This window comes from Ranitomeya imitator, chromosome 1 (genome assembly GCF_032444005.1).
Source record: "Ranitomeya imitator isolate aRanImi1 chromosome 1, aRanImi1.pri, whole genome shotgun sequence".
NCBI classification, from domain to species: domain Eukaryota; kingdom Metazoa; phylum Chordata; class Amphibia; order Anura; family Dendrobatidae; genus Ranitomeya; species Ranitomeya imitator.
In genome coordinates this window covers 870,501,070-870,523,046 of record NC_091282.1, presented here as the reverse complement: position 1 = coordinate 870,523,046, position 21,977 = coordinate 870,501,070, and the positions used below count along the sequence as shown (strand labels likewise).

Genomic DNA, 21,977 nt, shown 5'->3' with positions numbered 1-21,977 from the left:
TATGTTTTTGAATCAGATTCTGCTTCAAAATCCACTGAAAAAATACTTCAAATCTGCTTGAAACAAAATTAACATTTATGAGTATGACAAACTGCTTTAACCCCTTTACCCCCAAGGGTGGTTTGCACGTTAGTGACCAGGCCAATTTTTACAATTCTGACCACTGTCCCTTTATGAGGTTATAACGCTGGAACGATTCAACGGATCCTGGTGATTCTGACATTGTTTTCTCGTGACATATTGTACTTCATGATAGTGGTAAAATTTTGTTTGATATTACCTGCGTTTATTTGTGAAAAAAACGGAAATTTGGCGAAAATTTCGCAATTTTCCAACTTTGAATTTTTAGGCAATTAAATCACAGAGAAATGTCACACAAAATACTTAATATGTAACATTTCCCACATGTCTACTTTACATCAGCACAATTTTGGAACCAAAATTTTTTTTGTTAGCGAGTTATAAGGGTTAAAAGTTGACCAGCAATTTCTCATTTTTACAACACCATTTTTTTTTAGGGACCACATCTCATTTGAAGTCTTTTTGAGGGGTCTATATGATAGAAAATATCCAAGTGTGACACCATTCTAAAAACTGCACCCCTCAAGGTGCTCAAAACCACATTCAAGAAGTTTATTAACCCTTCAGGTGTTTCACAGGAATTTTTGGAATGTTTAAATAAAAATGAACATTTAACTTTTTTCACAAAAAATTTACTTCAGCTCCAATTTGTTTTATTTTACCAAGGGTAACAGGAGAAAATGGACCCCAAAAGTTGTTGTACAATTTGTCCTAAGTACGCTGATACCCCATATGTGGGGGTAAACCACTGCGCACATGACAGAGCTCGGAAGTGAAGGAGCGCCGTTTGACTTTTCAATGCAAAATTGACTGGAATTGAGATGGGACGCCATGTTGCGTTTGGAGAGCCACTGATGTGCCTAAACATTGAAACCCCCCACAAGTGACACCATTTTGGAAAGTAGACCCCCTAAGGAACTTATCTAGAGGTGTGGTGAGCACTTTTACCCACCACGTGCTTCACAGAAGTTTATAATGTAGAGCCGTAAAAATAAAACAAAAATTTTTTCCCACAAAAATTATTTTTTAGCCCCCAGTTTTGTATTTTCCCGAGGGTAACAGGAGAAATTGGACCCCAAACGCTGTTGTCCAATTTGTCCTGAGTACGCTGATACCCCATATGTGGGGGGAACCACCAATTGGGCGCATGGGAGGGATCGGAAGGGAAGGAGCGCCATTTGGAATGCAGACTTAGATGGAATGATCTGCAGGCGTCACATTGCGTTTGCAGAGCCCCTAATGTACCTAAACAGTAGAAACCCCCCACAAGTGACCCCATATTGGAAAATAGACCCCCAAGGAACTTATCTAGATGTGTTGTGAGAACTTTGAACCCCCAAGTGTTTCACTACAGTTTATAACGCAGAGCCGTGAAAATAAATCTTTTTTTTCCCACAAAAATTATTTTTTAGCCCCCAGTTTTGTATTTTCCCAAGGGTAACAGGAGAAATTGGACCCCAAAAGTTGTTGTCCAATGTGTCCTGAGTACGCTGATACCCCATATGTTGGGGTAAACCCCTGTTTGGGCACATGGGAGAGCTCGGAAGGGAAGGAGCACTGTTTTACTTTTTCAACGCAGAATTGGCTGGAATTGAGATCGGACGCCATGTCGCATTTGGAGAGCCCCTGATGTGCATAAAGAGTGGAAACCCCCCAATTATAACTGAAACCCTAATCCAAACACACCCCTAACCCTAATTCCAACGGTAACCCTAACCACACCTCTAACCCTGACACACCCCTAACCCTAATCCCAACCCTATTTCCAACCGTAAATGTAATCCAAACCCTAACTGTAACTTCAGCCCCAACCCAAACTGTAGCCTTAACCCTAATGGGAAAATGGAAATAAATACATTTTTTAAAATTTTTCCCTAACTAAGGGGGTGATGAAGGGGGGTTTGATTTACTTTTATAGCGGGTTTTTTAGCGGATTTTTATGAGTGGCAGCCGTCACACACTGAAAGACGCTTTTTATTGCAAAAAATATTTTTTGCGTTACCACATTTTGAGAGCAATAATTTTTCCATATTTTGGTCCACAGAGTCATGTGAGGTCTTGTTTTTTGCAGGACAAGTTGACGTTTTTATTGGTAACATTTTCGGGCACGTGACATTTTTTGATCGCTTTTTATTCCGATTTTTGTGAGGCAGAATGACTAAAAAACAGCTATTCATGAATTTCTTTTGGGGGAGGCGTTTATACCGTTCCGTGTTTGGTAAAATTGATAAAGCAGTTTTATTCTTCGGGTCAGTACGATTACAGCGATACCTCATTTATATCATTATTTTATGTTTTGGCGCTTTTATATGATAAAAACTTTTATAGAAAAAATAATTATTTTTGCATCGCTTTATTCTAAGGACTATAACTTTATTTTTTCGCTGATGTTGTATGGCGGCTCGTTTTTTGCGGGACGGTACCATGGTTATTTATATCTGTCTTTTTGATCGCGTGTTATTCCACTTTTTGTTTGTTTCAAGCGTTTTTTGCCTCGTTTTTTTTTTTTTCTTACGGTGTTTACTGTAGGGGTTAACTAGTGGGACAGTTTTATAGGTTGGGTCGTTACGGACGCGGCGATACTAAATATGTGTACTTTTATTGTTTGTTTTTTTTATATAAAGAAATGTATTTATGGGAATATTTTTTTTTCTTTATTTAGGAATTTTTTTTATTATTTTTTTTTTTACACATGTGGAAATTTTTTTTTTAACTTTGTCCCAGAGGGGGACATCACAGATCGCTGATCTGACAGTTTGCACAGCACTCTGTCAGATCAGCGATCTGACTTACAGCACTGCAGGCTTACCAAGCGCCTGCTCTGAGCAGGCACTTGGTAAGCCACCTCCCTCCCTGCAGGACCCGGATGCCGCGGCCATTTTGGATCCTGGCCTGCTGCAGGGAGGAGAGGTAAGAGACCCCTGCGGGGGTCTCAGGGAAGCCCGCAGGGAGCCCCCTCCCTGCGTGCTGCTTCCCTATACCGCCGGCACTCCGCGATCATGTTTGATCGCGGTGTGCCAGGGGTTAATGTGTCGGGGGTGGTCCATGACCGTTCCTGGCACATAGTGCCGGATGTCAGCTGCGATAGGCAGCTGACACCCGGCCGCGATCGGCCGCGCTCCCCCCGTGAGCGCGGCCGATCGCGCTGGATGTACTTTTCTGTCCTTGGGAACTAGGGCCCACCCCACATGGACGGAATACTACGTCCAATGGCAGAAAGGGGTTAATGCATGTCACATATTTTGTTCCCAACAGGTAATGTTTTCTGGATTGCCCAGGTGATGGAATTAATGCTTGAACAGGTGATGAAATTATCACCTGTGCAATACTAAGGAAATCCTAAAAACATGACCTGTTGGTGGGTCTTGAGGACTGGAGTTGAGTAACACTGGATTAAAGGGTCGTATCAATTCTTAGAATATACATCAGAGTGTATATGGCAGTAGTTTCTTCTGCAGTTATTGGTCTTTATGGAGAGGTGTCAGCAACTGAAATGTACAAAAACACATCCTATACCTACATCTCCTAATTAAAAACTTATTAAACCGTGCTAAAATAATGATTCGAAAACCCATGTAAAAAAAGTGTCTTTTCGTAGCGTTATTTTTTTTTTTACATGTTTAGCTGCTAATATTAAGGCCAAGTTCACACAACTGTATATTTGGTCTAAGTGAGGTCTGTGAAAAAACAAACAGCACTTGGACAAATGTTATTGAATGAAGTAGAGCAGATGAGAGATTTTATTGAGGGACCTAATCTGTGTTAAAAAAAAAAATAGAAGATTACAGCATGCAGTAGTTTCATCGGTGCAATGGGTGAGACTTGCCCAATCAAGTCTGTGGTTCAAAAAAAAATTGGATTCTATACAAAGCCACAGTGTAGCATCCAATTTTTTACTGACACATTGCAATTCTTTAACATCGAAAACATTATTTAGTCTTTATTTTATTTAGTTGCTTGATGTATAATAGCGGATGCCATGAGGATAAGGAACTTGAACATTATTTTTTCTTCTTCTTTTTAATGCTTATGTTAACCTACCCTTGGGAACAGCCTCAACGACACACACAAGTGCTTCTCACTAAATTATAATATCATCAAAAAGTTAGTTTATTTCAGTTCTTCAATACAAAAAGTGAAACTCTATATGAGTGTTCTATTTCAAGTATTTATTTCTGTTAATGTTGATGATTATGGCTTACAGCCAATGAAAACCCAAAAGTCATTATCTTAGTAAATTAGAATAATCAACAAAAAACACCTGCAACGGCTTCCTAAGGGTATGTTTCCACGTGCAGGAAACGCTGCGTGTCTGACGCTGCATAGAGCCGTCAGACACGCAGCGTCCAGATGTTACAGCATAGTGGAGGGGATTTAATGAAATCCTGTCTCCACTATGCGTGGTAACACGCACGCGGCAGCCCTGCGACTCCGGACATGCTGCGCGTCTTTTCAGATCGCAGCATGTCCGTATATCTTGCGGCGACGCCGCAAGATATAGCACAGGGCCCTATAGTGGAGAGCGATGATCCCGGATGTGTGCTATGAACACATCCGGCATCATTGCGTCCCAGAAAGGGGGCGGGGCTTACCGCAGAGCGGGTTTGCCGCTCCGACGATACCGCCGGCCATCCTGAACGTGGACACGCAGCCTCAGCGTTTAAAGGGACTCTGTCACCTGAAATTGGCGGGACTGGTTTTGGGTCATATGGGCGGAGTTTTTGGGTGTTTGATTCACCCTTTCCTTACCCGCTGTCTGCATGCTGGCTGCAATATTGGATTGAAGTTCATTCTCTGTCCTCCATAGTACACGCCTGCGCAAGGTAATCTTGCCTTGCACAGGCGTGTACTACGGAGGACAGAGAGTGAACTTCAATCCAATATTGCAGCCAGCATGCAGACAGCGGGTAAGGAAAGGGTGAATCAAACACCCAAAAACTCCGCCCATATGACCCAAAACCAGTCCCGCCAAATTTAGGTGACAGGTTCCCTTTAAAAAGGTCCCTTAGTCTGTTTCAGTAGGCTTCACAAACATGGGGAAGACTGCTGACTTGACAGATGTCCAGAAGGCAGTCAATGACACACTCCACAAGGAGGGTAAGCCGCAAAAGGTCATTGCTAAAGAAGCTGGTTGTTCACAGAGTGCTGTACCCATGCTTATTAATGGAAAGTTGAGTGGGAGGAAAAAGTGTGATAGATAAAAAGTGCACAAGCAACTGAGCTAACCGCAGCCTTGAAATGATTGTTAAGAAAACGACATTCAAAAATTTGGGGGAGATTCACAAGGAGTGGACTGCTGCTGGAGTCATTGCTTTAAGAGCCACCACACACAGACGTATTCAAGACATGGGATACAAGGGTTGCATTTTTTTGTGTCAAGCCTCTCATGGCCAATAGACAACGTCAGAAGCATCTTTCCTGGGCCAAGGAGAAAAAGAACTGGACAGTTGCTCAGTGGTCCAAGGTGTTTTCAGATAAAAGAAAATTTTGTATTTCATTTGTTAATCAAAGTCGCAGAGTGGAGAGGCACGCAATCCAAGCTGCTTGATGTCTAGTGTGAAGTTTCCACAATCAGTGATGGATTGGGGAGCCCAGTCAGCTACTGGTGTAGGTCCACTGTGTTTTATCAAGACCAAAGTCCGCGCAGCCCTCTGCAGACAAGCTTTTTGGAGATGGAAATTTCATTCTCCAGCAGCACTTGGCATCTGTCCACACTGCCAAAAGTACCAATGCCTGGTTTAAAAGAAACAGTATCACTCTGCTTGATTGGCCAGCAAACTCGTCTGACTAGTGATGAGCGAGTGTACTCATTGCTCGGGTGGTCTCCGAGTATTTGTTAGTGTTCGGAGATTAAGTTTTCATCGCCACAGCTGAATGATTTACAGCTACTAGACAGCTTGATTACATGTGAGGATTCCCTAGCACCCAGGCAACCCCCACATGTACTCAGGCTGTGTAGTAGCTGTAAATCATTCAGCTGAGGCAATGAAAACGTAATCTCCGAACACTAATACTCGGACATCACCCGAGCAACGAGTACACTCGCTCATCACTACGCCTGACCTTAACCCCATTGAGAATCTATGGGGAATTCTCGAGAGGAAGATGAGACACCAGACCCAACAATGCAGATGAGCTGAAGGCTGCTATCAAAGCAGCCTGGGCTTCCACAACACCTCAGCAGTTCCACAGGCTGATCGCCTCCATGCCACGCTGCATTGATGCAGTAATTGATGCAAAAGGAGTCCCGACCAAGCATTGAGTGTATTTACGGAACATACCTTTCAGTAGGCCAACATTTTGGATGTTAAAATCATTTTTCAAGCTGGTGTTATAAAGTATTCTAAATTACTGAGATAATGACTTTTTGAGTTTTCATTTCTTGTAAGCCATAATCATCAACATTAACAGAAATAAACACTTGAAATAGATCACTCTGTTTGTAATGTCTCTCTATATAATGAGTTTCACTTTTTGCATTGAAGAACTGAAATAAATTAACTTTTTTTTTTAATTCGTTTTTATTGAAAATATAATACAACATTAGCACAAATGTGCAACACAGGTCAAAGTAACAAATGCGTAATTATACAGCCATTGCAGTGTAAACAAAGAGCTCCAGTTTCAACCCTCTCCTCCCCAGTGCTCGCCCCCATCCTTTGACTGGTCAACTGTGACTCGCTGACTGTACGGCTTCCCAAGCCTGCCAATTAGTGATGAGCGAATATACTCGTTACTCGAGGATTTCTCGAGCATGCTCGGGTGTCCTCCGAGGATTTTTTAGTGCTCGGAGATTTAGTTTTTCTTGCCGCAGCTGAATGAATGGGGGTTGCCTGGTTGCTAGGGAATCCTCACATGTACTTATGCTGGCTAACAGGTGTAAATCATTCAGCTAAAACTAAGTCTCCAAGCACTAAAAAATACTCGGAGGACACCCGACACGCTCGAGAAATCTCGAGTAACGAGTATATTCGCTCATCACTACTGTCAATCCTTGGTGAACTTCTGTAATGCATTATTTTTGTGGGCTAGCATTTAAAAAAAAATAAACATGGTATTAACCACTTGAGCTATGTCCTCTTTCTTAGGAATAACATCTGTTTTCTTATCTTTAGCTAATAGGAGTCTTGTCGTTAACACAATATGAGCCATTACCACTCTAGAGGATGGGGAGAATGCATGTAGGTTTAAGAGGAGGAGCACCACCTCGGGAGTCGGCTCAACGATCTGTCCCACTGGAAGTGAAATAAGTCTAAAGGCGTGGTCCCACAAAGAAGTTATAAGTGGACAATCCCAAAACATATGATATAAGGACCCCACCTGATTACAGTTTCGGCAACATAGGTGTGAGGTGTTGGGAGCCATCGAATGGTGCTTCACGGGAGTAAAATACCAGTGAAAAACAGCTTGAAGTGTGATTCAAAGTGGGCCAAACGGCTGCCCTGCCAATTGAATTGCTCTTAACCAGTCCTGCTCAGGTATGGCCTTACGAAGGTCTTTATCCCAGGATATGAAGGGCATAGATTTTATGAATCTGCTCCTATGTCCCAAGGAATCTTAAAGGGCTCTCAAGCCCATATCTAGGGATGAGGAAGATGAGAGGGTCTTAATAATATCACTATCGACCCTATATGGGAAGTTTAGAAATTTCTTTAAAATGTATTGTACCCGGAGATATGAGAAATGGACTTTAAAAGTCAAGCCAAACCTATTTTGCAATTGGGCACAAGGTAAAAGAGTGTGATCTTCAACTACATCATTTAACCCCTTTACCCCTAAGGGTGGTTTGCACGTCAATGACCAGGCCAATTTTTACAATTCTGACCACTGTCCCTTTATGAGGTTATAACTCTGGAACGTTTCAACGGATCCTGGTGATTCTGACATTGTTTTCTCGTGACATATTGTACTTCATGATAGTGGTAAAATTTCTTTGATAGTACCTGCGTTTATTTGTGAAAAAAACGGAAATTTGGCGAAAATTTTGAAAATTTCACAATTTTCAAACTTTGAATTTTTATGCAATTAAATCACAGAGATATGTCACACAAAATACTTAATAAGTAACATTTCCCACATGTCTCCTTTACATCAGCATAATTTTGGAACCAAATTTTTTTTTTGTTAGGGAGTTATAAGGGTTAAAAGTTGACCAGCAATTTCTCATTTTTACAACACCATTTTTTTTTTAGGGACCACAACTCATTTGAAGTCATTTTGAGGGGTCTATATGATAGAAAATACCCAAGTGTTACACCATTCTAAAAACTGCACCCCTCAAGGTGCTCAAAACCACATTCAAGAAGTTTATTAACCCTTCAGGTGTTTAATAGGAATTTTTGGAATGTTTAAATAAAAATTAACATTTAACTTTTTTACACAAAAAATTTACTTCAGCTCATTTGTTTTATTTTACCAAGGGTAACAGGAGAAATTGGACCTCAAAAGTTGTTGTCCAATTTGTCCTGAGTACGCTGATACCCCATATGTGGCAGTAAACCACTGTTTGGGTGCATGGGAGAGCTCGGAAGGGAAGGAGCGCCCTTTGACTTTTCAATGCAAAATTGACAGAAATTGAGATGGGACGCCATGTTGCGTTTGGAGAGCCACTGATGTGCCTAAACATTGAAACCCCCCACAAGTGACACCATTTTGGAAAGTAGACCCCCTAAGGAACTTATCTAGAGGTGTGGTGAGCACTTTGACCCACCAAGTGCTTCACAGAAGTTTATAATGCAGAACCGTAAAAATAAAAAATCATATTTTTTCACAAAAATTATATTTTTGCCCCCAATTTTTTATTTTTCCAAGGGTAAGAGAAGAAATTGGACCCCAAAAGTTGTTGTCCAATTTGTCCTGAGTACGCTGATACCCCATATGTGGGGGGGGGAACCACCGTTTGGGCGCATGGGAGGGCTCGGAAGGGAAGGAGCGCCATTTGGAATGCAGACTTAGATGGATTGGTCTGCAGGTGTCACATTGCGTTTGCAGAGCCCCTAATGTACCTAAACAGTAGAAACCCCCCACAAGTGACACCATTTTGGAAAGTAGACCCCCTAAGGAACTCATTTGAGGTGTTGTGAGAGCTTTGAACCCCCAAGTATTTCACTACAGTTTATAACGCAGAGCCGTGCAAATAAAAAATATTTTTTTTCCACAAAAATATTTTTGCTCCCAGTTTTGTATTTTTCCAAGGTTAGCAGGAGAAATTGGACCCTAAATGTTGTTGTCCAATTTGTCCTGAGTACGCTGATACCCGATATGTGGGGGGGAACCACCGTTTGGGCGCATGGGAGGGCTCGGAAGGGAAGGAGCATCATTTGGAATGCAGACTTAGATGGATTGGTCTGCAGGCGTCACATTGCGTTTGCAGAGCCCCTAATGTACCTAAACAGTAGAAACCCCCCACAAGTGACCCCATATTGGAAACTAGACCCCTCAATGAACTTATCTAGATTTGTTGTGAGAACTTTGAATCCCCAAGTGTTTCACTACAGTTTATAACGCAAAGCCGTGAAAATAAAAAATCTTTTTGTTTTCCCACAAAAATTATTTTTTAGCCCCCAGTTTTGTATTTTCCCAAGGGTAACAGGAGAAATTGGACCACAAAAGTTGTTGTCCTATTTGTCCTGAGTACGCTGATACCCCATATGTTGGGGTAAACCCCTGTTTGGGCACACGGGAGAGCTCGGAAGGGAAGGAGCACTGTTTTACTTTTTCAACGCAAAATTGGCTGGAATTGAGATCGGACGCCATGTCGTGTTTGGAGAGCCCCTGATGTGCCGAAACAGTGGAAACCCCCCAATTATAACTGAAACCCTAATCTAAACACACCCCTAACCCTAATTCCAACGGTAACCCTAACCACACCTCTAACCCTGACACACCCCTAACCCTAATCCCAACCCTATTCCCAACTGTAAATCTAATCTAAACCCTAACCCTAACTTTAGCCCCAACCCTAACTGTAGCCCCAACCCTAACCCTAATCCTAACTCTAGCCCTAACCCTAGCCCTAATCCTAACCCTAGCCCTAACCCTAGCCCTAATGGGAAAATGGAAATAAATTCCTTTTTTTTTTATTTTTCCCTAACTAAGGGGGTGATGAAGGGGGGTTTGATTTACTTTTATAGCGAGTTTTTTAGCGGATTTTTATGATTGGCAGCCGTCACACACTGAAAGACGCTTTTTATTGCAAAAAATATTTTTTGCAATACCACATTTTGAGAGCTATAATTTTTCCATATTTTGGTCCACAGAGTCATGTGAGGTCTTGTTTTTTGCGGGACGAGTTGACGTTTTTATTGAAAACATTTTCGGGCACGTGACATTTTTTGATCGCTTTTTATTCCGATTTTTGTGAGGAAGAATGACCAAAAACCAGCTATTCATGAATTTCTATTGGGGGAGGGGTTTATACCGTTCCGCGTTTGGTAAAATTGATAAAGCAGTTTTATTCTTCGGGTCAGTATGATTACAGCGATACCTCATTTATATCATTTTTTTATGTTTTGGCGCTTTTATACGATAAAAACTATTTTACAGAAAAAATAATTATTTTTGCATCGCTTTATTCTCAGGACTATAACTTTTTTATTTTTTTGCTGATGCTGTATGGCGGCTCAATTTTTGTGGGACAAGATGACGTTTTCAGCGGTACCATGGTTATTTATATCTGTCTTTTTGATCGCGTGTTATTCCACTTTTTGTTCGGCGGTATGATAATAAAGCGTTGTTTTTTGCCTCGTTTTTTTTTTTTTTTTCTTACGGTGTTTACTGAAGGGGTTAACTAGTGGGACAGTTTTATAGGTCGGGTCGTTACGGACGCGGCGATACTAAATATGTGCACTTTTATTTTTTTTTTTTATTTAGATGAAGAAATGTATTTATGGGAATAATATTTTTTTTTTTTTCATTATTTTGGAATTTTTTTTTTTTTTTTTTTACACATTTGGAATTTTTTTTTTAACTTTTTTACTTTGTCCCAGGGGGAAACATCACAGATCAGTGATCTGACAGTTTGCATAGCACTCTGTCAGATCACTGATCTGACTAGCAGCGCTGCAGGCTTCACAGTGCCTGCTCTGAGCAGGCTCTGTGAAGCCACCTCCCTCCCTGCAGGACCCGGATCCGCGGCCATCTTGGATCCGGGCCTGGAACAAGCAGGGAGGGAGGTAAGACCCTCGCAGCAACGCGATCACATCACGTTGCTGTGGGGGGCTCAGGGAAGCACGCAGGGAGCCCCCTCCCTGCGCGGTGCTTCCCTGCACCGCCGGCACATCGCGATCATGTTTGATCGCGGTGTGCCGGGGGCGGTCCGTGACCGCTCCTGGCACATAGTGCCTGATGTCAGCTGCGATAAGCAGCTGACACCCGGCCGCGATCGGCGGCGCTCCCCCCGTGAGCGCTGCCGATCGCTATGACGTACTATCCCATCCAGGGTCAGATAAGCCCAGGGCACCTCGACGGGATAGTACGTCTAAGGTCACAGAGGGGTTAATACAGTGATCCCACCTATCTTCCAATGGTACAGGTCAAGGTCCTCTGATAATACCTCCAGAAGTTCTAAAGGTGCTTCCAGAGGCAACGCAAGGATGTGTGTCTGGGTGGAGAAGTGAACCTGAAGCCAATTTGACAGGGAGTGCCTAGTCAGTGGAAGGAGGGCACCCAGGTTCCGTGGGTTAACCAGAGCTGCCCATAGCACCGCCCTGAGATCGTGTTTGGGTCCAAAATGTGCCCCTATTTCCGACTACCTACTTCGGGGGTCGCGATTGCACCAGTTCTTCAACCGGCTGAGTTGAGTTGCTATATAGTAATCATTGACATTAGGGAGTTGTCCCCCACTGGCTTCGCACGTTGCAACAAATGTCTTGACAACCAAAGTTGTTTTCCCCCCAGATGAAGGTATTTAGGAGCTTATGAGAGCATTGAAAAAACACCTTCAAAGGTGATATCAGCACCGTGCAAAATAAATATAACATTTTGGGCAGTAATAACATCTTAAACCGTGCAATACGACCCAACCAGGAGACTTCGAATTTCCGGAGTCTGCACATCTCATTCTCAATATCTGCTAATAGGGGAAGGTAATTGGCTTTGTACAAATTAGTGGAGAATGATGTTACCAAAGTTCCCAGGTGTGAAATTTGCTCCATATGCCAGTCCATCTTCATAGTGGCCTTAAGGTGCTTCCAACTGTGGTAATGGAATGTTAAGTGGTAAAATTTGAGATTTGTTCTCATTAAATTTGTAGTAAGACAGGAGGCCAAATTTTTAAATAATCTCTAGAGCTGCCGGCAAAGACTCCAGGCGGCATGCTAATGTAAATATCACATCATCAGTATGCAACATGATGCAATGAGATTGTTTCCCCACTTCTATGCCCCAGATATCTGGGCTTTGTCTAATTGCTTGGGCAAGTGGTTCAAAAGCTAAAATGAACACTAGAGGGGAAAGAGGACACCCCTGCCTAGTGCATATGTACAGGTCCTTCTCAAAAAATTAGCATATAGTGTTAAATTTCATTATTTACCATAATGTAATGATTACAATTAAACTTTCATATATTATAGATTCATTATCCACCAACTGAAATTTATCAGGTCTTTTATTGTTTTAATACTGATGATTTTGGCATACAACTCCTGATAACCCAAAAAACCTGTCTCAATAAATTAGCATATCAAGAAAAGGTTCTCTAAACGACCTATTACCCTAATCTTCTGAATCAACTAATTAACTCTAAACACATGCAAAAGATACCTGAGGCTTTTATAAACTCCCTGCCTGGTTCATTACTCAAAACCCCCATCATGGGTAAGACTAGCGACCTGACAGATGTCAAGAAGGCCATCATTGACACCCTCAAGCAAGAGGGTAAGACCCAGAAAGAAATTTCTCAACAAATAGGCTGTTCCCAGAGTGCTGTATCAAGGCACCTCAATGGTAAGTCTGTTGGAAGGAAACAATGTGGCAGAAAACGCTGTACAACGAGAAGAGGAGACCGGACCCTGAGGAAGATTGTGGAGAAGGACCGATTCCAGACCTTGGGGAACCTGAGGAAGCAGTGGACTGAGTCTGGTGTGGAAACATCCAGAGCCACCGTGCACAGGCGTGTGCAGGAAATGGGCTACAGGTGCCGCATTCCCCAGGTAAAGCCACTTTTGAACCATAAACAGCGGCAGAGGCGCCTGACCTGGGCTACAGAGAAGCAGCACTGGACTGTTGCTAAGTGGTCCCAAGTACTTTTTTCTGATGAAAGCAAATTTTGCATGTCATTCGGAAATCAAGGTGCCAGAGTCTGGAGGAAGACTGGGGAGAAGGAAATGCCAAAATGCCTGAAGTCCAGTGTCAAGTACCCACAGTCAGTGATGGTGTGGGGTGCCATGTCAGCTGCTGGTGTTGGTCCACTGTGTTTCATCAAGGGCAGGGTCAATGCAGCTAGCTATCAGGAGATTTTGGAGCACTTCATGCTTCCATCGGCTGAAATGCTTTATGGAGATGAAGATTTCATTTTTCAGCACGACCTGGCACCTGCTCACAGTGCCAAAACCACTGGTAAATGGTTTACTCACCATGGTATTACTGTGCTCAATTGGCCTGCCAACTCTCCTGACCTGAACCCCATAGAGAATCTGGGATATTGTGAAGAGAAAGTTGAGAGACGCAAGACCCAACACTCTGGATGAGCTTAAGGCCGCTATTGAAGCATCCTGGGCCTCCATAACATCTCAGCAGTGTCACAGGCTGATTGCCTCCATGCCACGCCGCATTGATGCAGTCATTTCTGCCAAAGGATTCCCGACCAAGTATTGAGTGCATAACTGATCATTATTATTTGATGTTTTTTTTGTTTGTTATTAAAAAACACTTTTATTGGATTGGATGGGTGAAATATGCTAATTTATTGAGACAGGTTTTTTGGGTTATCAGGAGTTGTCTGCCAAAATCATCAGTATTAAAACAATAAAAGACCTGACAAATTTCAGTTGGTGGATAATGAATCTATAATATATGAAAGTTTAATTGTAATCATTACATTATGGTAAATAATGAAATTTAACACTATATGCTAATTTTTTGAGAAGGACCTGTAATGGGCAATGCCTCTGACATGGTATCATTCAAGTAAACCCTGGCTGACGGAGCAGAATACAGCTTTAATAGCAGGCAGCACCTGACCCCCAAACCCCATACGCTCCAGAAATGAGAAGACAAACGACAATCTCAATCGAATGCCTTCTTGGCGTCCAAGGCCACCACCTCCACCGGTGTCCCCCTTCTATTTTTATTACATCTATCAAATCAATTACTTTCCTGGTGTCAGCTGCAGTCCACCCTCACACAAAACCAGCCTGGTCTGGATTAATAAGGGAAGGAATGATAGGTGCCAATCTCAGAGCAATACACTTAGCATAAATTTTTACATCAGTGTTTAACAATGAAATCGGGCGGAAGTTTTGGGGCTCCTCCGATGGTTTTTCCTGTTTCGGGAGTGTGATCACAGTAGCTGTCAGCATTTCTTTTGGAAAGCTCCCATCATTTGTAGCTAGTTGTAGGGTTTTGCATAAGTGTGGAAGTAAGGTCTTCTGGAAAGCTTTATAATACAAATTTGTAAGACCGTCCAGGCCTGGGGCCTTCGCCTCTGGGAGAGAGTTGATCACTGTGATCAATTCAGTCTCTGTCAATGGTGCGTTTAAGAATTCTAACTGCTCTGATGCAAGAGTTGGGAGATTAATGCTTGACAGAAACAGATTCGTATCAGGGCCTGACTGGCTGTGGAGGTCTGCTCTTGGATCCAAGTTATACAAGATAGCATAGTAATCCTTAAATTTATTGGCGATTTCCCGAGGAGTGTATATCTTAGAATAGGGGGATAAGTTGCTCAAAAAGGGATCTTAGTTTTAGAAGTTTTAATTTTCACTCTGGATGCTAGCAGTTTACCCGCTTTATTATTTTGGGAATAATAATGGGCTCTGGTGATCATAAGAATTTATTTCATAGTTGTGTAAGAGTAATTCCCGCAATGGCAGTCGAAGATCACGTAGTTTACACATTTGGGCAGAGGATGGGGCTCTTTTGTTCATGTATTCCAGTGAACTGATCGACGCAGTAAGGTCTGATAAGCGGTTTTCTCTTTGCTTTTTAAGGATATGGCCTATTTTAATAAATTGACCCCTGAGTAACGCTTTATGAGCATTCCATATGTGGAAGTAATTAGTGACCGAGTCCACATTGAGCTCAAAGTATTCTTTCAGAGCTACTTGTGTTTGTGCCACCAGATGGAGGGTTTTTAGAATAAAGGGATTCATCCTCCACGGGGAGTAAAGGGGGCACTCAGTGCACATGATGTAGAAAAAAAACGCATCATGTGCACAAAAATTGCGGAATTCATTCTAAATGATGGGATGCTTAATGTATGCTGTTTTTTTTTGCGGTTTTATAGCGAAAAAAAAAACCGCGAAAAATCAGCAACGTGTGCACACAGCCTCAGACAGCCGCGAAACATACGGCTGCAGGGACTCGAGCACTTGCACTTATCACAAATAGTTCACTACATTTTGCATGAAGAAGGTAAGAAGAATCTGTGCTTGTGTGGTAAGTAGAATAACATTACATTGGTTTCTTTATTATGTAAGGATAAATAAATACTTTCTAATACCGTCTTATATTATTTAGAATGAATACACATGAATTTCACTCACTGAAAACTAAAAATCCAGGATCTTTTCAGAACTATTTTATTAAAAAACAAAGAGCAGGGTACAATCTTCTGCATGTCCAACATCTAGGATAATTCAATTAAACACATATCCATAATAAATGCTGAATCTTTAAAAAATCGTCTGAGTTCCTTATTGCTGTTTCCCTTTGCAAAGCATTACGGTACTTTAAGAAGAATTAAAACTAAACATTTGCTAGTTTGTAATTACTACTTTTTCTAGTTTCTGGGGAATCCATAAAAATGTGGTTGCTCCAAAATGTTCTCATAGGACTTCAATAGATTTAAAACGCAAAACTACTTTGACAGAATACAAAAATAAAAAAGCACAGTCTAGGTGCATTTGAAAAAATAATGCCAGTGATCCAGCTAAATGATGTTTAGTCTTGTCTAGTATGATTTTTTTTGTGGTATACTCAATAAGCTGATTAATGGTTTATTGGTCCATCGGGATTACTACATGACCAGTGCAAAGTGGAAGAAATAGGCCACATTCACACAAATGTATTTTAATACGTTGTTAATTATAAAAGTTCTGACAAAATAGTCTATAATTATATATTATTTTGTTACCATTTTGCACTGAGCTTTTAATACATGTGCCATATTTTGTCCCATTACTTAAAGCTGAATATTCTCCATAGGCTTCACTGATCTTTATGAGAAGAATATAGGCCCTGATTCATCAGTTTGGCGTATCTTTCAGCTAATGTTCGCCACCACAAGAAATCTTCTGCAGTTGACAGGAGTACATTTCTGTTGTAATCTTAATGGTGTAAATTGTGAGAATTTTATCACACACACTCCGTCATGCCCACTCCTAGCTAAGCTCAGCCAACTTTTCAAAAAATTGATGGAGCTGGCCAAAATTTTACATTTAAAATTATTTTACAACATAATTCTGGCGATAACAGTTTGATGAATCTGCCCCCTAGAGCTATACATTCTAGAAACAGACCGGTATAGTCTATGGGCTTGGCTTGCCTGGAATTGTAGTTCCTGCAACCCTTTTTATAATTTGGCACTGCTTTGTTGGATTTTACATGTAAATGGCCTAAAAGAGGACTCCACATACAGAATGTATCAGCATGTTACACCTCCTTAAGTCGGCTTCACACATCCAACATTCGTGATCCAGGTACGGACCATATATGAGGCGGTTTTGGGCCACGAAACCGCTACTATACAATTTGTATTTGGACTTTCCTAATACATTTGTATATAATGGCTCTCTTGGGTAGGAATAAAAAAAAATCGTCTTTTGGCTATAGAAGTTTTTCAGAGCAGATATGGAGTGGAAACTGATAGTAAACTCTCCAAATCCTCTTCATCTCAAAACAGTTTTTGCTCCAACAATTCAGCAAGAAGACTGTGTGTGTACATAGCCTTTCAAAGGTTTTGAGATTTTCTGGAGGTACACATACCTAGAACATAGAGGAACACATTATGGGAATGTTTAGAATTGTTTCAGATGAGCTCTTTCCATGTTCCTGTACTACAGCAGATGAAAAATGGAGCAATAACTGGCTTTGAAAGTTTTTTGAGAAATCTGTTGACGAAGACTGACATTTTTCTTATGACAGAACTACTTGTTAGACGTTATTATGTTATATTAGAATCTATGCAAAGCATGGAATGATAAAAAAATCTATTTGCAGAATACGTTGTGTATAAGACTATAAAAAAGAATGTGTGGCATCATTCGCATTACACTCAGACGTGTGTCACATTTTTCAGGTATCGGAAGTAAACAGTTATAGTGGTACCCTGGATATTGGCTAGAACACATTATGGTTTCCACATATCATAATTACAATGATTTGATAAAGACATTACACTTACACTAATGATTAAACAGACACTCCGCAGTGGCTCTCCAGACCGTAACTTTTCATGACAATGAATGTCACAAGTTGTAGTGGTATCAGGAAACCATACACAGTTCCCGTCTTTTAGTGAAAAATATATAATTGTAGCAAAATATTAATATAAAAACTTAAACGCCATTTGGCAACATTCATGTTTTAAAGTCTCCATGTGATGATAATTGACAATTTATGACATGCAGTGGATTCCTGGAGTGTGGGACACACATTGGTCCTCCATTGTGTGCAAACGCTACATGTCATGTACTCTATGCAATAGATTGTTTGAGCAAACATTTGTTAAAGGGGTTGTTCTCTTTCAAATATAATTTGGCCCTCGCTGCTGAACTCAATTTCTCGGGGTCCACCGGCAAGTGTCCGCCGCTGCTCCCGATGTCTGACATTGGCTGTGGTGCAGATGTCACATTGACTGTCAGCAGCCAATAGATAAGCTCCGCACCTGTGAGGGGGCATTCCACTGAACTCGGAGATTGGCCGTCCATGTCACATCAGCGCCGCGGCCGAAGCCAAATAATGGGAGCAGCCACAGAGACTTACAAGTGGACCTGGGAAAATGAGTACAATGTATTTTTGTTTTTTAAACAAATGTAGCACGGGACAAAATATATTTGCAAAAAAAAACCTTTTAAATGTGCCATATTCCAGTTCTCTCATTTAGGCCACTTCGGTATTTGGTCTTTTTTCACCTCCGTATCTGTAAGCCAAAACCAGGAGGGGAACAATCACAGGAAAAGTATAATAGAAACATATGCACCACTTCTGTATTTATCACCCACTCCTGGTTTTGGCTTATAGATACTGATGTAAAATACTGACCAAAAACTGAATGTATGCACGTGGCCTTAAATGAGTTTCCATCTCTAACAAATACACATTTTAATTACCCTAGATCTCCTCAAGTGTTCATCTGGGATTCCAGAAACAGACAAGTATGGTCTATAGACTGGTCTGGAATTGTAGCTTGTACTTATACAATCCATTTTCTAATTCTGGGCTCCTTTTAATGGATTTACATGCAAACGACCAAAAAGGCAACTCAACATACAGAATATATCATGATGTTAAACCATTCTTAGGTCAGCTTACGCATACAATATTTATGGTCCCTGTATGGACCATATATGAGGCTCTCGAGTTCGGGTTAGGAGACACACAGCTAGTCTATACTCGAATCATGTATGTTGGCCTTTGTAATTTACACAAAGAGGCCACTATAAAACAATAGTTAAAAAAAAACCCTGATGAAACCACCTCATTTTAGAAGGGTCATACACCTTTGTGTGGTTCTACATATGTGTATGTTATGCTAAAAAATAAGAACTACTTCAGAAGTGCAAGTAACAAGGAGGAATGTGTTCTCTTGCGAGACATATATTAAAGCTATTATACTTTTGCCATAGTATTTAAAATAAAAATATAAATAGGTTTCCAGACATTGTCTGGGTGTTAAAATTGTGCTAAAGAGTAAGATAATGCTTTTGTGTTATTGAAGACATCTGTAAAGTTTAGATTTAAAAAGAAAGTCGTATATAACAGCTTATATAGTCAATAAAACTTGTATTCTACTGCTTTGAAGGAAAAGGGGCTGCACCAAATGGATCTAAATCTAATGCTTGTGGGGGAGGCTGCTGGCTTTGTTGTTGTGGTAAACTTTGTAACACTAGTTCAGTAAAAGGCACGGCACCAAAGTCATCCATTTTGGCATTATCTCCACTGAGGTAGGCTCCATGCAATGAACTCTGCCTTGGCCTGCCAGCTGCTGCTGGGTGATGATCTCCACGGTTGTCTCCAAGCCCATGATGTTGAGGTTGCCTCATATCTTGAGGATGGAAGGGTTTGGCACCAAAAGGGTCCACCATGCTTTCATCTGTTTGCAAAATATTGTTGCGATCTTTAACATCATTTAGCGGAATGCTAATGTTTTCCTTTGAGTCGGATATAGTAAGAAATTCATTGCTGCTCTGCGAGTCGCGTCTTCCTCCTTTTTTGTGACGGCGGACTTTTTCAGGAGTGCGGTAATTGGGCTTGGCTGTCTTTTTTGTGCTTGATGGAGTGCCGTGGTGACGCTTTCCATTGCCGTTGGCTGATTCCTGTTTTGTGCGTCTCTGACGAGATGACATTTTTTGCAAATTGCGTTGTAGCTTTACTTTTTGCTGGGACTCATCTCCAGCTATCTCTTCAAATGGCACCAAACCAAATACGTCTTCTCTACTGGAAATCTTTTCTTCCTGCATGGTAAGAGGCTGAAAGGGTGAGCAACCAAAGACATCCACATTACCTGTAGGAAAAGGAGGTGCGATCTGACAATCTGGCATGTCTAATTTTCGATTAAAAGGTGCTTGAGAAAATACATCAAATTCATCCCTCCCTTTTTCATACATTATATTTGGTCGACCTTCCTTCATGCTTTGTTCTTCTGGAACTTTTTGTGTATTAAGACAAAAAAATGGTATAGCCCCAAATACATCCAGCTGTGGAGTAGATGACTGCTTCACATTGTCCATCCTAAGTGCCTTAGTGGTATTTTCTCTAGGGTCACTCTCATTGGAACACGCAGGTTTATTTAGCTTCACATTGGATTTCTTAGTTTTTGTGCGGTCATAATCGGAATCTGAACTGTGCTTTTCTTCATCCTCTTCATCTGAATTCATTAAAAGAGGCCTTTGTCCAATAATCTCTGGCTCTGTGTCATTGTCTTCATGGAAGATGCCTTTGTCTCCACGTAAAGTTTCTTCATCCTCTGGGTCATCATCCTCGCTGCTCTTAGGGGAAGGTGGGTCTGACTCAAAGTCGCTTTCAGAGTCTATGCCCTCTCTTGATGCCCGTTGCGAAGACTTTACCTGGACATTTTGCTGTTGTTTTTGCTCTTTTAGAGACATGTTTTGTTTTTCATTTTTGGTTGATACTTTGGAATCTTCCAAACCTATTAATGTGTCTGATATTTTTCCAAGTGAACCTATAATGAAATGAAAACAATTTAGAAACTATGGCCAGTAACACAAAGAATAAGTATATTAGTACTTCTTACATATAATCTTCCCAATAGACTTTAAACAAAAAGAATGGCTTTATTTATTTCGTATGTTTTACAGTAGGTAAAAGGATTTTTTGGAGTGTGAATGATTTGTAGCAACTAATAACCTTTGCCCCATCTTTTTAGGCATATTTTAGACAACGCTTACTCTTGTTACAGTGGCATGTAAAAGTTTGGGCACCCCTGATCAAAATTACTGTTATTGTGAACAGTTAAGCAAGTTAAAGATAAAATGATCTCTAAAAGGGCTAAAGTTAGAAATGACACATTTCCTCTGTGAGGTGATACAAATTTCCAAGCTTTATAAAAAGCCAGCCTCCTCTAACCTTGTGTTGAAAAAACAGCAGCCATGGGTTCTTCTAAGCAGCTGCCTAGGACTCTGAAAAAAAAATGGTGGAGGCTCACAAAACAGGAGGATACATAAGAGCATGGCAAAGTGTTTCCAAGTTGCCCTTTCATCAGTTTGAAATGCAATTAAGAAATGGCAATTTCAGTGAGAGATGCTCGTAGGACTGCTATAGAGGCAAATCAGAACCCCAGCTTGATTGCAAAAGACCTTCAGAAAGATTTAGCAAACTCTGGAGTTGTGATACATTGTTCTACTGTTCAGAGACACATAGCCTTCAAGGGAGAGTCATCAGAAGAAAACTTCTCCTGCATCCTCACCATAAAATTTAGCATCAGAAGTACACAAAAGAATATCTTAACAAGCCTGATGCATTTTGGAAACAAGCCCTGTGGACCAATGTGGTTAAAATAGAACTTTTTGGCCACAATGATCAAAGGTATGTGTGGGGGAAAAAGGGCACAGAATTTCAGGAAAAGAACATCTCGACACCCATTAATAGTGGGGGTGGATTAATCATGCTTTGGGGTTGTGTTGCAACCAATGGCACGGGCAACATTTCATAGGAAGAGGGAAGAATGGATTCAATGAAACTTCAACAAATTCTTGATGCAAACATAACACCATCTGTAAAAAAGCTGAAGTTGAAGAGGATGGCTTCTACAAATTGATAATTCTAAACACATGTCAAAGTCCACAATAGAATACTAGACTACGCAAGCTGAAGGTTTTTCGTGCAAATGGGGGAGTTACTAGGTACTAACCATGCAGGGTGCCCACACTTTTGCATGCCACTCTACTTAGGCCTCATTCAGATATCAGTTTTTCAGATATGTGCTTTATCTGTGTTTTTCAAAGTCTATGGTGCAATTCACATGTATGTGTCTTTTTGCAGACCATGTATCCAAA

General features: G+C 41.1%; 1 protein-coding gene across 1 annotated transcript in view; it reads right to left on the bottom strand.

Moving 5' to 3' along the window:
• Positions 1-15,805: 15,805 nt before the first annotated feature.
• Positions 15,806-21,977, bottom strand: part of BMP2K (BMP2 inducible kinase) — a 341,088-nt gene continuing 334,916 nt past the window's right edge. Inside the window, exon 16 of the mRNA XM_069742721.1 lies at positions 15,806-20,644. Coding sequence (XP_069598822.1) covers positions 19,251-20,644 — 1,394 coding nt within the window. The 3' untranslated portion in view covers positions 15,806-19,250. The remainder of the gene's footprint in view (positions 20,645-21,977) is intronic.